The sequence below is a fragment of the Aphelocoma coerulescens genome, chromosome 1A, assembly GCF_041296385.1.
Source record: "Aphelocoma coerulescens isolate FSJ_1873_10779 chromosome 1A, UR_Acoe_1.0, whole genome shotgun sequence".
In the NCBI taxonomy this organism is placed as follows: Eukaryota; Metazoa; Chordata; class Aves; order Passeriformes; family Corvidae; genus Aphelocoma; species Aphelocoma coerulescens.
In genome coordinates, this window is record NC_091014.1 from 41,290,221 (window position 1) to 41,305,774 (window position 15,554).

General features: G+C 36.3%; 1 protein-coding gene across 5 annotated transcripts in view; it reads right to left on the reverse strand.

Moving 5' to 3' along the window:
- The window catches only part of PPFIA2 (PTPRF interacting protein alpha 2), a 148,555-nt gene that overhangs the window by 51,741 nt on the left and 81,260 nt on the right, over window positions 1-15,554 (reverse strand). For all 5 annotated transcript variants that reach the window (XM_068999746.1, XM_068999724.1, XM_068999738.1 and 2 more), the window contains 5 exons: window positions 14,538-14,672; window positions 5,572-5,655; window positions 5,083-5,214; window positions 4,094-4,156; window positions 2,060-2,151 (listed from right to left, as the gene is read on the reverse strand). In XM_068999746.1, the coding sequence (XP_068855847.1) occupies window positions 2,060-2,151; window positions 4,094-4,156; window positions 5,083-5,214; window positions 5,572-5,655; window positions 14,538-14,672 (506 nt within the window). The remainder of the gene's footprint in view (window positions 1-2,059; window positions 2,152-4,093; window positions 4,157-5,082; window positions 5,215-5,571; window positions 5,656-14,537; window positions 14,673-15,554) is intronic.

Genomic DNA, 15,554 nt, shown 5'->3' on the forward strand with positions numbered 1-15,554 from the left:
ATTACTCTAAGCATGTTACATGTTCATGAGTGAGCATATCAATAATTCTTTCCTGCTGTAAGTCTGTGCTCTACATTATGAAAATATTAGTGAACTGACCTGTGATATTTAACATTGGTTAGGTATTACTAATCTTTATTTGATGACACTTTTCAGAGATTTAACCCCCAACTTTTCCTATAGACCTGGTAAGTCCTGGGATATTGCAGTGAGGCATATACAGGATAACTCCAGCACATCTTTTCTGGTTTACAAACAGTGGCCCCTGACCTCTCTGTCCTTAGTCAAACAGCAGCACCAAAAGTACACTGCATGGTGCAATAAAAGCATCCTAACCATGGGCTGTGGAACCAAGTCAGAAGAGCAAAGGCTCCATGCACCATTTGAAAATTCAACCACAGAAGCAGAGACCTCAACAGCTTCTGTTTCTTAACACACATTAACAGCAATTTCCACATAACAATATATGAATAGCATGATCACAGTCAAAAAAGAAATGTAACAAAAAATCCCCATAGGTCAGTGACTGTTTTTATCTTCGTGCACAGTAATTGTCTCAATAGAACTTTGTTCTGATAATCAATAATATTTGGCAGTTGTGAAGCAAGTTGGCAGGAAAAAAGAAATAGTCCAGGTTCCAGTCTCTAGCTGTAGATATTCATCTGCTGACCAGCTTCATTATCTTCCAGAAAGCACAAACTGCAGCCAATGCAGAATTGAATATAGGCTGAGAATAGGAAGTATTTAATGCTTAGAGCTTGCTGTGCCTGAGAGAGCTGGGAGCTTCATGAGGTGATGTTACAGAAGGGAAAGTATATTGTTTAGTGGAACCTGCTGAATTCCCAAGATATTTAGATAGCTTATCAGGTTCAAACAGCCCTTTGACAAGGACTAATCAGCTCCTGTTTACAGAGCACAAGCTAATGATACTCATCTACCCTGCAAGAAAAGCTGCAGTTCCTGAAGAACAGCTGCTCCAAAACCAAAGCTGCTGCTTGTTCCAGCAGTTCAGTAGTCTGTGTCCCTGCAAGCACTTAAAAAAAAAAAAAATGTTGTGTGCCTGTAGTCACATTGCCAAGGGAGCAAAAATTCAAAAAGTTACAAGCATCACATTCTGAATTTCATGGGCTTACACTTCTCTACATGTAGAAAAATATTATTCCAAGAAATAATAAAAGGTTGAGGGAGAAACCATGTCCAGGTACTGAGCAAGATGTATGAGGACATCAGTGGGCAGGCAATAGCTGATGGAAGAAAAAAACCTATTGAACAAGGGTAACTTTAGATAAATACAGTGCTCCCAATTTAGTCTTGGTCCATGAGCTCTGTCTGGAAGGTATGCTGGCAGGTTTTAAAAATTAACATGTTGCTTGTTATGAAAACAGCACATGGCACACAATTATCAATAGAGCAATAATTTAATCTCAAGGGACACTTTTAAGCAAGAAGGACTTTCTAGAATGATAAATTCTTTTCAGCTGTTAGTGGTTATTTTTATGGCATTTGTCTCACTATTCTTCCCATAATTGATTTTCCATCAAAAGAGGCACAATATTTAAAGTCTGGTTATGATGTTTTCAGATCTCTCTGAATAATGTCTTCACATTTAGCTGAAGTTCTGTGGTCTTTTGCTACACACTAAGTACAGCTGAGTTATGCCTTACTAATAAAGAAAAAGAAAAGATATTATTTGTAGAATAAATATAATCATAAATATGGCAGTCAGTTTCAGTATTAAAGAAGATAATTTCAAATTTATTTTTAAAGTCTGGGAAAAAAGTTGTATATTTGGGTACAATTTTCAAAACATTTCATAATTTGAAAGACTTTCTTTAATCTCTGTAATATTTTGGTGCATAGTCACTGATATAAGGCCCTGTTTACTGATGAAAGAAGTGAAATGCAACAGTAATAATAACTGCACAGATTTTACATTTTTAAAGACATACACGATTACATTTATGTGTGGTTTGAACACATCCCTGCTGTAAATTCTTGCCACTTACATTTATGTTCTATTTCAACTTAAAGCGATAAAACTTTTGTCACAAAATATTACCTTGACAAGGTGGGCTCGATTAAAGAACCAGTCCTCAGTTTCATTTGATCCAGTTCAGACCTCAGTTTCTCAATTTCTTCGGCAAGTCTTTCCTGGAAATAAAGAGTAAGATATACTTGCTTGTGATACAAAATGCATTTACTTTATGAGATATTGTTCTCATAAAGTTAAACAAGTAAGGAAAGATACACTGAACGTAACACTGACTATAATAAGAAAAGGAAGTTCATTTAACTCTCATTACTGTTAATGAGATGTACACATCAAGAGGAGGTGGTATACCACTCTGCTGTTTTACTGCCTGGAAGTGTTGGCAGGACAAGTTTGTCCTTGAAACTTATATTTTTCCTCCTATAAAGCCAGGCACAGTTCATCCTGTGACACACCATTTGCCCTTTGGAGAGCAAGATTAACAGTTGGACTCAATGATCTCCAAGATCATCTTTTCCAACCTACATTTTTTTAGATACTATGAGATGGCATATTGGCCTTTATATTTACTGACAGAGACATAGCCTTAGAGAGAACTGCATTTTAGATGACTTGAACTGCAGCTAAATGTCTTGCTCTTGTTGATTTGATGGAACTCTAGTATGATGGGCTGCTGGTAAAAAATGACAGTTTGCCACAAAAACTGGATTTTTGGAACTAACTAAAAAACCACTATTATTTACAGCTACCACTAGAGAAAACAGCACTATTCCCAAATTCTACATATAATTGTTATCTACTAGTAAAGTGAAATCAAAGAATTTTAAAACAAACTAAGAACGAATATGGGATGAAGATGTAACACTGCTATTCTTAGAGTTTAAAATGTTCAGTATTACAAAATACTAGGAAGGATAAGGATCTGAGCTTAAGTAGTATCAGTTTCAGTGAGTATTATTACTGAATTATATTATTACTGAATTATATAATTACTGAAATAGCATTATAATACTTTTAAAATATTTCTTGACTGAACAGAATTACTGAGATGACTGATACTCTGTTTGTAACACTTGCCAGTTACTTAGCGATTATTGGTATCTGGTGTTATGTCCATCTATTTAAAATGGCTTCATCAGTTTCTTCATCAAAATGAAACAAGTAATCCCTTCAAAAGTGGGACACTAAGAAGATCCGTTGTCAGAACCTGCAGTGGCAGGACAAAGGATAATGGCTTTAAACTGAAAGAGGATAGGTTTTAGATATCAGGCAGAAATTCTTTACGATGACAGTGGTGAGGCACTGGAGCAGGTTGTCCTTTTGGGTACTTGAATCTTGCTGCCTTTCTACAGGTTATCTAAATGTAGATGAAAATAAAAAATTTCTGAACAGATACCTCTTCTGTTATTTTTCTCAAAGGTCTTGACTTTGGATGCCATATGATATATTTATATTATCATAGAAAGGAGATGTATTTTTAAAATTCTATACAATTGCTTTCAAATGGATTTAATACATTGTAAAAACCTGTGAATCTGAATGCAAATACATTTGTGTATCCTACTGTGCTCAAGGCAGGAATAACTTCAAACCAAAATCCTGGTATCTGGGATTGGAAGCAATATTTATAATCAATTTGACTGATTCACTAAACAGCATTAGGAGTTAATTTGCAAGAAATGAAGAAAGGTCACTTTCAGCTATATTTAGCATAATGCCACTGCACCTGTTAAGAAGAATTGCATCAAATAAAAAAATTACATTCTTCACTATGAAAGTGCAACCAGTTACGCATACATCTCTGTTAAACAAGACTTTTTCAGAATTAAAACTGATAGAAGAAAAACTCCAGAGCCAATGAAATCAATATGAATTTTGGTATTTAATTCCTGAGGCTAGGATATCAACCATGAACTTAGCTCAGAACAACTGTCAGAGACCTTCTAAGGCTATTTATGGCATCTGGGTGATTAAAGAAATTCTCATTTGTGTCAGGAAGATTTTTCATGATAGCTGGAGAATTAATATACCATAAGCATATTTCCAAATAATAATTATACGTCTTTTGATAAAAACAGATAAAATCACAGTATTTTACAGTACCTTGTCATGTAAGGACTCTTCCAGATTTTTCCTGAAACTTTCAGATTCTTGAATCAAAACATTCTAGAAATAAAAAGAAGAAAAAAAAAATCAGAAAAGAAATTAGACATATGTTAATAGATCAGATATCACTATATACATGTGCAATTTTACAAAGTTCATATATGTTGGACTTAAAATTCTTTAATGCTTCAGTTGGATTATATATGAAATTTTAAATGCTGGCAAGAATTCAAACATGTAGGACCATGTGTTTTCTAGATCAGCAAAAACTTTGCATCTTGGTTCAACTAAGCAACTGCCTCATTCTTACACAACCAATTCTCCCAATTTCTTCTTTTGGCAAGGCTATTTCTCGCTCCATTCCACATTTTGTTTCAATGATATAAACCAGAAATACATCATCTGAGAAGTCCTGAAATACCCTTCTGAAATACACTGAAAGATTCCCCTCAGATCAGACAAAGGTGAATAAGTAAAAGAGGGAGGGATTAAGGAGGGAAAATACAAAGGTCAGTGGCTTTAAATTTTGCAGGCCCACATTGTCTCATGTCATGGAAAACCTGTAAATGACATTCTCTCTCCAAGGCTAGATGCTCCTTCTCCTGTGGTGACAGAATTTTATTCTTCCCAGAGAAGTGAGGTGAAATCAGCAGGTTAAAGCACAGAAATGACAGCACATCTAAAACCGGTAATTCCTCAGTTCTCATCCACTTTTCCTCACTGCCTCATGCACCCCATTACACAATGGTCCTTTACAAGCTCTTCAGCAGGCTCTTGGCTGATAAATCCATGACTAAAAATATTCAGCATATTCACAGCTCTTCTGGAAAGACACTTGAGCCCACTCTTGAATTAAGAGTCGAATGTGTAAGCTGGACCACATTTGTGGTAATACAAAATCAGCACGATATCTCCATCCTGATAGAAGTAGAACATACAGGGAAATCTTTATTAAGTTAAACTTTTTACTTCTGTTTGTACTGTACCTTTTCTTCAAGTGCTGCCATTCTCTCTTTTAAGTGTAGTTGCAGACGCTCATTGGATTCTGTCAAAAGTCTGTCTACAGTGTCCGATAATCTTTTGTTGTGCTCCTCATTCATTTTTTCTCTTTGCCTTGCCTTTAATGTAGAATAGAAGAGACAGATTGGTAGCGTCCAAAATTAACTAGTACAGACTTGTATCATTAAAAAATTTTTTTTTAAAAAAGGTAACTGTAACAATCTAAAAGAATTCCGTAGGAAATATAATTACAGTTACTGATTAATGTACATCCATTTTTGTAACAGCAGAATGTTTTCAACTCTGCAACTAGATGTAAACTAGTATATTAAGATGGTGAAGTAAAGAAGGAAAATGCTGCCATCACTGCTACAAATAAAACATTTACAGTTAGGTAGGTTTGGGTGCTGGAGTACATAATGTAGCACTGTACTGGCAAACGGAAAGTTCACAAAAGCTGTTTGCAATACACATACTCTTTGAAGTTCCTGATTCTTCTCTTCAAGTTGAGCTTCTAAGTGTCTCATACGTTCCTCAATGTTTCCATGCCTTTCTTCTGCCTGTAAAAAAATAGAAAGCCTTTCTATAATTTAGGTGGCTTTAGAAGTTTTTTTCTCAGTAAAGTTTAAACAAAACATAAAGCAAGCTACTACTAACTGCAAACTTAGTTTTCCAAAAATAAACTTTATTTAAACAGGCAGCTGAACAGCATTGCTTGAAATGTGTCAGCTACAAAGGCCTGTTACATCCAAGCATCAGCAAAACATTGGAGTTATTTATGAGCAATGAAATCAGCCAAATGTAACATGCAGACTGTGCATGGTTTGAACACAAACCTGCCATCGTAAAATTGTAAGCTCCTGAAGCACTGAACTGCACGATGGTTGATTATCAATTAAAAAAAAAAAAAAGTTAAAGAAAATGAAAACAAATCAGATGGATTCTATTTAGCAATAGAAAGTAAAGTCCAGTAGGACTACCTTCCTACGTATGGAGATCATTTCTTGTAGTTTAGCTTCCATAACATATTGATAATCATCAGATGAGGTAGAAGAGGTTGGATCAGACTAACAAGTCAAGGAAAAGGAGAGGGACAAAATTGAAAAATCAGAACTAAAGACACTGACACTGAACAGAACACAGCACAGAATGCTTAAAAGAAAAGTGTGACTGAAAGTTTAATTCTTTTAACTGACAGATTTTTACATGGAATAAACTACACTGATACTTGGTGAATAAGATGCAGTTGATGTGGAGAAACTGAAAATAATGGAATGCTAAAGAAGCTATCAACCTACACATGGAAGTTCAAGGTTAGTGATGGCTGGCTGATGACACATTACTACAGAGTGGATTCAAAGCGATACTGTCTAATCTAATGTTGTTTCTCTCTTTTTTTTTTTTTTTTTTTTTTTTAACTTGTAAACTGAACACCAGAACCAGACTCTCAGAAGCCAACATCAGAAATTCCTGTATAAGTCTTCTACCATTTTCTAGGAATGATTACAATGCATAAATACTAAGTAATGGATTCGGTCAGTTACACCACTATGCAGTGCCATGGTACATTCCCTAATTTCTAGAAAAGAGATAGAATGTCAAAAGAGACAAGGCTCAAGCTTTCATATGCCATTTTAGAATACACTACATAAGGCCTTTCATTCAAATAAACAATATAATTTTCATCCCTTTGAAAAGATCCACCCTGGTGGACCTCTTTGTAAGATCAAGGTCATCAGATAAAAGAAGAACCTATAAATAAAAATTCATTAATAATAATGGAAAGTTATTACTGAGTATAGAAATGGTAATCCAACCAAAGACACTACTATTTCTGACAGAAGTTGACCTTAATTAGGTCATTTGAGGCAAAACATGAATATTCATGCTATTGTCATATCAAACAAGTCTATGTTATTATTCAAAAATTTTAAAAGCCCTTTAAAAAATGGAAAGGCTATATTGGTTTTGTTGCTATGGAAACAGGAATGTGCATAAGGCGTATGGAGAGTGCTACTGATGACTGAGTTGTGAGCTCGCGCTTGTCAAATGCTATTTCACTCTGTCAGATTTACTCTCTCTCAAAAAGACATCTGAACTCCAGATGAGCAAACTTTACTATACACAAGAAATACTAATTTTACAGCTGTATTTTTAGAGACTATTTTTCATATGCTTATCTACTAATGATTTATCAGATTAATTAGGAATAGATATCAAAGTAATGACAGATGTTCATAATAACTTAAAATTACCCATAACTTAAACTCAGTAGCATTATCAGGACCAAAAGATCATACAGAAAGCAATCCTGTGATCTAGTCATTTATAAATATAAACTGCAGCTTTTGATATGAAGACATTCACATAAAAAAATTCTGTTTTGTATAAATATGAGAATACTGCTTAATTTTGAAGACCAGTGGTATTCTTTCCATAGTACATTCATAAAACTCAGATTCTTGCAAAATTTAAGAGAAAGTCTTTGTAATTATACTCATATAATAAGTGCAGTTCTTGTTTCTGATCATGAAGCAGGCATATTGTGATGTACTTGAACTTATTTATTAGCTGAAACTCTTTTGTCTATTTAGTACAACTTCGACCAGCAACAACACTTCTATGATGTTTTTAAACTTATCTCTCAGTTTTATGTATCAGTTGGTTCCAGCATACAAGTGCTAATGCATGGCTTCCTCTCCCAACTGGGTAATTAGAAAATAGGGTTGAAAAAGTTAAGTCCCTGTGACTGCACAACAGACACCATTCCACAGAGTGACCAAGTTTTATCCTGCTCTGTAGAATATAGAATTTTCCCCTTTTTGAGTCCTGGCTGAACCTACTGGTTCAAGGCCTTCTCTTAATGCATTTCCAAGGGTCATGAGATGACTTGAAATCATCAAAGCTCTGAGAAGATTTAAGTAATTCTACCTCTTTTGAAGCCATTTTTGTAGAGGGAGATATAGTACCCACAGGGGGCACCTTCCTACAAAATTAAAATCCTTAGAAGCTTCATTAGCTGACTGTGAGACTTAAAAGCAAGTTACTTAAACTTCCCTGCTTCCATACACTTAATTGAAGCTTAATGCAAAAATATGAAGATAACCAAAGCAAAACCTCTAGGTTCAAAAGGATCTCATTCAAGTCCTCTGAAATGTGGTGCTGTCAGTCATAACCTGTCCTTGAAAAGACAGTCTGTTTAGTTAGCTGTATAATTTACCTTTTTTTTTTTCAAACAAAAATGTAAATTTTTCAGTCCAAACCATGCCATAGCACCTTATCCCTCTAGCAGATCTTTTCAATGCAGAAAATAATTGTGGTATTAGGTCTAACAATTGTTGGGGAGAAGAGAAGGAATGAAATTATTGTCAGAATTATGTATGTTATCTGAATTCTTATATAAATACTCTTTAAAGAACATGATGTTCTCTTAAGATTCTTATAGGTACACGTTACTTCATAACTTCTTGCTGCTTTAATAATTCAGCGAGGTACATTTTTAAGCTATATGTAAATATTACGTTATAGTTTTCAGTTATTTCATTAGAATACTAAAATTTTCATATGTAAATCCTAGATAAAAAAGTCTTCCTGAATGTGTCTCAGAGTACCTGTACTTTCCATTTCATCACAAAAGGAAACATCTACCTTTACATCTCTTTGGTAGAACAGAGAAACTTGAAACTTAATTAAAATTCAATATGCCTTAGAATCAAAACAAATGTCATTATTCTAAACACTGCAAATGTGTTAGAATATTTTATATTTCCTTTATGTATTATTTGTTCTGAAAGTGTTATTCTGTATTACTCTAAAAGGACCAAATTATTTTATAGCCAAGATAATCAATAGTTAGGCTCAAGGGCTTGTCTGGGAGAGAGCAAGCACAGGTGCACAGACTTAGTACCTACTCTAGGCTCTAATGCTGCTTAGGGATTTTTAACCACTGGTTATTACGTGCCAACTGCAGGAGCAGCCCCCTGCAGCAGGGATGGGGATCAAAAGGGCAGACAGAAACACATGTATGTACTTCTATCTTCTCTGACTTGCAGAAGCCCACCTGCGGACAAAGAGCTCCAGTAACCAGTGGCCCCAGCTAGAACACACTCCCAAAATGAGGGTTTCAACATCTTCCATTGCCCTTTACATTGAGGAAGGCCCCCAACCTAGGTCTCAAAGAGACCCCTCCAAACAAAAAAAACCTGTAGCAAGTCAGCTGTTAGCTAAGAGCTTTTCAAGTCCTACCTTAAGGACTTCCCAAGGCCATGTTCTTAGGATTGGTATACCTGTGGCAGTTACACTTTTTTGTTGTTCATGCATCTTAGTCAGACCCAGAGATTATCACTGGAATAAGGTCTTTGAGAGAACTGGCAACCTCCCATAAAAATAATGAATGTCTCCATCTCAGCCTTGTAGTTTGATGCACAAGGCAGAGGTTGAGACACCAGTGCTTGTCATGTTTCTGTAGCAGAATTTTGGCACACATGAGACAGAACAGACAACTGTAGACTCTGAGGTTCTTAAAGAAAAGCTGGATTTCTTCCAAATTGTTTTACTAAGAGTTAACTGAGGTAAAAACTGTAAAGTAGAGCTACTTGCTTGGCAGACCCTACATTCTTTCTTCAATATAAGACTTGCATGCCTGTTTGCTCCTACTCAGTACAGGAGGAGTAATAGGACACCTTGTGTGCTATTCAGCAACTAGCATTTAAAGCATTTATCCAGAACATTCAGTTATAAATAGATTCAGGAAATCATGCATCTTAAACTGTATTAAAAATATATGGACAAAAACTAATGATGTCTGACCCCTATGAGAAACCAGCATGAGTCTAAATGTTCACTTTGCACTCTGCATGCCATGGAGTAGCCAGCACAAGGTAGCAACAGGCAGGAAAACTCTGCATTGAGGGAATACCAAAGCAGCTTGTGTGACCTCTAACCCTGTTAAAATTCTGCTGGTGCTCCGGCTGCTAATGCACCCACAAAAAAAGGTGTTGCTTACACATCATCTGTTACTGATGGCACTGCACATTTTCTAGGTCTTTGTATCTTAGCTGAAAAGAATCCAATTTCAGATGCATAAATCACTTGTATAATATAGGTGGCAGAGTTTTTTTCCTTGTGCTGAGCTGCAGGAACAAATCTGAACTTTTCTAGTGGTAAAAGCAATTTCCCCAGCTTTGAGACTTTGACTTTTGAATACCTGCACTATCCAGATTTTCTACTGGCAACTTATGGTACACATTCTTTAGTCTATCCTTGGAATAAGGGAGTTATTCACAAAGAAAGAATGCATTATTGAACTGAGCTATGAAGTTGAAGGTGAAAATAGGTGGTCATGGTGACAGAGCTGCAACAGCTCACAAAGTTATCAGTTACTTGCTCACATACTCACATCTAACATCTTACCAATGTGAAAAAATGAATTGGCCTAGGTTTCCCCTTTTTCTAAACCCCAACATTTCAGTCACTAGATAGTCACGCATTCTTTCCCCTCCTTCATTTTCCCACTACCTTCTGTACCTCCTAAGTTTAGTATGCAACTCCTTCAATTTAGCTTTGTCAAATTTGCTTCTTTCATTTCTTCCTCCTATCGGGGCAAATCTCCCAAGAAAAAAGGAAGCATAATAAGAGGGGTGTTTTGAGAAGACAGGAATGTGTTGTAAGTGTGAAATTTTCTTTGGCTTCCCTCCCCTTCGAAGATTTATATTTTTATTAGCCTGTAAGAGAATTTATCAACTTCCTTCTCCACATAACACAACATCTTGTCTCTCTCTCTTGTTCTCAGAGAGCTTTCTGTATGAACCACATCCGCTCCTCGCAGGGGAACTTCCTTCTCTTTGCATTCTTTTCATGGCAGATATTCTCCTTTTACTTGTTTTGCAAATTCTTCCCTGCTTAAAGCAAACCACATCCCCACACTGGCACAAAACAAGCATTATGTCCCACTTTCCTCCAACTCTCAAGTCATTTTTTATCACCTTTAAAATTAACTGAAGGTGTTACTACGCTAAATGTAGTTTATTATGATATGGCTTCCTCTTCTCCATCTCAGTGCTTCTCTTATGCAGCTGGAAAGCATGGCTGGTATTTCTGGTGACCTGCATACAGGAAGGATGGAGTGAAATGCTCACTGCTGTCTTGTGATCAGAGAAGTGACTTGGTACCTCTGCTGCACAAGCACCCAGGGGTGAAGGACTACTAGCAGGAGTGAGTGAATGGAAGTAGGTGGATGCTGGCTGGCTCTACTAGACCCCTCCTTGAACACATGCAAGGAGAACCTGTGTTTGACAGACTAACCATCTGAAGATTCTGGATGCTCCAATGTCTGTCCCTTCTGAGGAAAATAAACATTTTGTGGGACAAAGAAAGGTTAATACAGGAGGGAGGTTCTTTCTACTAGGAACTGCCTCTTCTCCAGGGCAGGCAAACAGATCAATACTGTGAGAGTGAGTAGAAGGTGGCTCAATGAGTCATGGGAATCTGAATCTTGGGATACATGCTGAGAGCTGTGCTACTTGTCATGACCAGACAGATACCAGTGTGATGGCCAGGCAGGACAGCACAGAATATGGGATCATGCTGTTCCAGGTTAGTCTGCCACAGGCTGACTAACCCTCCAGTTGTTCACCCAATGGGCAGAACACAGTGAAAACAAAGCCAAAGTTCAAATGATTCAGGTAAATGTACAGGTACTTATCCAAGATCACTGCATAGTCCAAATTTTTGGAAGTTCACTCCTTATGAACTAATTTGGGCATGGAAAAGTAGCAGAAAGACATATCACTAGCTTATATACATAAAAAAGGAAAACCAACTAATTTAAAAAACTGACACCATAGAAGGATCACAATCTATAATCTTTTGCAGAATCCCAACCCAGATTTATTATGAGCAAGAATATAAAAAATTGAATGCAGAACTGCAACATGCATCTTTTAAATCTATGGAGGTGGTGGTGGTAGGGAAATAATCACAGCCAAATCCAGAACATATTTGTTCTGGTTTATCTCCATATGTCTTTATCTCCACAATCAGTCTTATATTTTACCCATAGTGAAGCACATAACCCATATTAGTTTCCTTTAAAACACATATAAAGCATGTTAGGCTTAACTCACCTCTTCCATACGATTGTAACCCCATTAATCTCAGAGAAGCCACTTTCATTGAGATAGTACTAAAGGAAGGCAAATCAGTTTCGACTTTTTTTTAGCACAGTAGTAGCTGATTTGCAGGCTCATCTTTTACTTAATATACATAGACACTGCAGTGATCACATAGCTCAGTCAGGCAGACTCCGGGGATTCTGCAGCCAGATAATTTGAGTCCTACAGACAGCATGTATGTTGGCATAAAGTCCAACCAAGGCAAAATTAAAACATTATTCAGCCCCTTAGGTAGGTCTTGCAGCTGTCAGTGAAGAGCTGACCACACCAACTAGCTAACTTAAAACTACTTAAGTAAGCTGCAATGATTACTGTGTTGTCCTTGGTTCAGAGCCACATTTATCTGATCCATGAAAAGTAATGGACTTTAAACTTCAGAGCTGTCAAACCAGCACTTTAATAAGCACTACAGTTTGCAAAGACATTATATACAAGATACATAAGCCACAGGCTTATTTAACCTATTGGCCAAACTATGACATTCTTCTTCATGTCACGTATTCCAAGGCAGCGCAATTTTAACTGAAATGTAGGTCTTCAGTTTTTCATGTAATCACTGAGAAATGAACAGAACCAGCATTATAACCTCACATACTTCTCAGAGTTTCCCACTTGGCAAAAACTTTGATCAAATATATCCAAGTGAAATGGGGCGGAGCATCAGCTCTGTTCACAGCTCTCTAACCACATCCCATGAAATAATGTAAGAAGACAAACGGAGATGTATATTGCAGCTTTATGGTCACAATAACAACGGTATCTCATGGAAGTCCCTGAGTGTTCTGCATGGTTGAAATGGGATTTCTTCTTACAATGTTTGTCATTAATATATGTTCAAGGAAAAATGCAGTTGCAAAAAAAGGCATGCTTGAGACTGCCAAATACTTACTGGTGGCTAATTGCTGGAGAACTTATTCAGGAAAAATCCTCTTAAAATAGAAAACAGTATTTTTAAGCTACTGAGGGCATTAGAATATATGATTATATGCTGAATCAGAAACAATTGGGAAAAAAAAAGTTAAAATGCCAAGGGATTGCTGTTATGTGCACCTGAGTTTTTATTAAAATCCAATGAAATTTATTTGGTATTTCATGTAGCTCTTCTTGCTGATTCTTCTTACCTTCTTCCCCCCACCACCTCCCCCAGTTTTCAGTCTTTCTTTTAGATTTGCACCCATTCATACAAACCTAAAGTGACAGCACAAACCCTTGATTACTGAATAATAATCTTGCCTTAATTAAAGAAAACCCCACACGCATCCCCCCCCCCAAACCTTCCTTTCTCTGTTTCTACTTGACTAAATTACTTAAAAAATCAGACTTTATTAATGTGCTGCTCAGCATTTAAGGCTTCACTAAAAATGGAAAATCATAAAAACTGAAAAAGTCCATCAAATTTAAAAATAGCTCAGCACATAAATAGTTAGAAACATTCCTTGGCAATAGAAAAAGGAAAATTTAGATAAATCAGAATTAAATATAATACAGCCTCTTAAATGCATTTTCCTTTGTCTGATTTTAAGAGATGAAGAATAAACCTCATTATATGTCTTTATGAAGCTGGTAAAACTTGAGCTGTACTATTAACTACATGCACACCTGAAAGCATTAGAGGCCAAATATAAAAAACACGCTATGGAAAATTTATCTTTTTCTTCTTATTTCTCTGCAAGATAGCAGCCACATAATAAATTTATCAGAAAAAAACAGTTTGAAATCTGCTCAAGGTTTCACATTTTTCTTTGCATATATATGATACAAAGAATCATTCACAGCAAACCTTGTAGCATGTACTGCAAGTTGTCTTCATTTGTGTTGCACAAATGATCCCACCTGCCACCAGGATTTGATTTATAGCACTTATTGCAATAAAACTAGATGTTGTTTCTATACGTGTTATATGAAAACATCCAGAAGAACTAAGTACCTGTAGGAAAGGGACTTCCCTCACTGCCTACCCTTAAATTAGAAACTCTTATACAGTAAAGTAAGTCCTCCTAGAGCAAGTAATGCTCAAATGTATTGGAAATACATTACTCCTTTGTAAATATGGCCTAGGCTAACTTACAGATAGCTACTTTTCCTGTCACCAAAATACTAAGAATTACAAACATGGCACTTAAACCAGTCCTGTGCCCATACTTATCTGGAAACATTTTCTTCTTCCAAATCGGCTGGATGCTACCTTTGTTTTGTCCTTGAGGTGAGGAATCAGGTTGCAAATCAGTGTTAAACAATGGGGCTTCTGAAGTGAGCCTATTTCTCAGTACCTTAGTCAAAGCTGCAATTCTCTGAGCCAGTTCAGCCTCCACTTCAGGTAAGGTTTCAGCTTTCCTCATCGTCTGCTGCAGCTTCTGCTCAGCCAGCTCGAGACGCTCTTGCAGCTGTCTGTTTTTGTCTTCCAACTGAAGGCCAAAGATAGATAAACAAGAATAAAAAATAAAAATCAACATTAGGAATTTTCCTTCCCTTTCTAAAGTATCAGTGAAATGATAGCTAAACTAACAGGCAAGTCACCCCTCAGTGTGGGAGAGTTTATCAGAGAGGTATTGCATGGAACAATGTAGGCTGCCCATCTTACTACTGATTTGAGGCTCAAGGATCAAGGAAGGTGACTAAAAGTTGTAAAATGGCACTAATTAAGATGAAAAAGCTCCACGGAGGGATGTGGTATTTATCTGAGCAAAATAATAGTACTCGTACCAGTTAAACAAGAATTTTCTAAATGGAAATGGTCCATCTTACAGAAAAGTTTACATATGAGCTAAAATGGGAAAGAAGTACAATTCTGAAAGGATGGAATTCCATGAGTAAATTGCCAAAAAATTTTATGAATGAATCCAATCACATATTATGACAAGTTAAAACTGACATTTCATTCATTACAATTAAATCTCATTTTACAGAGGTGAAATTGATTAATCTGTGATAACTATTAAAGAGAAATAAGAGGACTTTTTATAACTGCAGCATTTTCTGGCCTACTGAGATGCACCACACAATTAAGATCTTTTAATGGTTACTGCTGTCTTGTTCAATCCAGGTAATACAAGACAAAATGAAAATGGCATGTGATTGTAGATTCTTTTTTAATCTTTAATAAAGCATGAAAACATAGGCTTTTACCATCTCAATGCTGCAAATCAACTTTAGGCCTGACTGTATATACTCTGAACCTAGTTGTTTTGATTCCTGCCCTGAGTAGGAAGAAGTCTGCAGCACAGCATGATTTACATTGGCAATAATAAGAACTCTGATACAAGTACCTTCCTTTCCCATCATTGAGT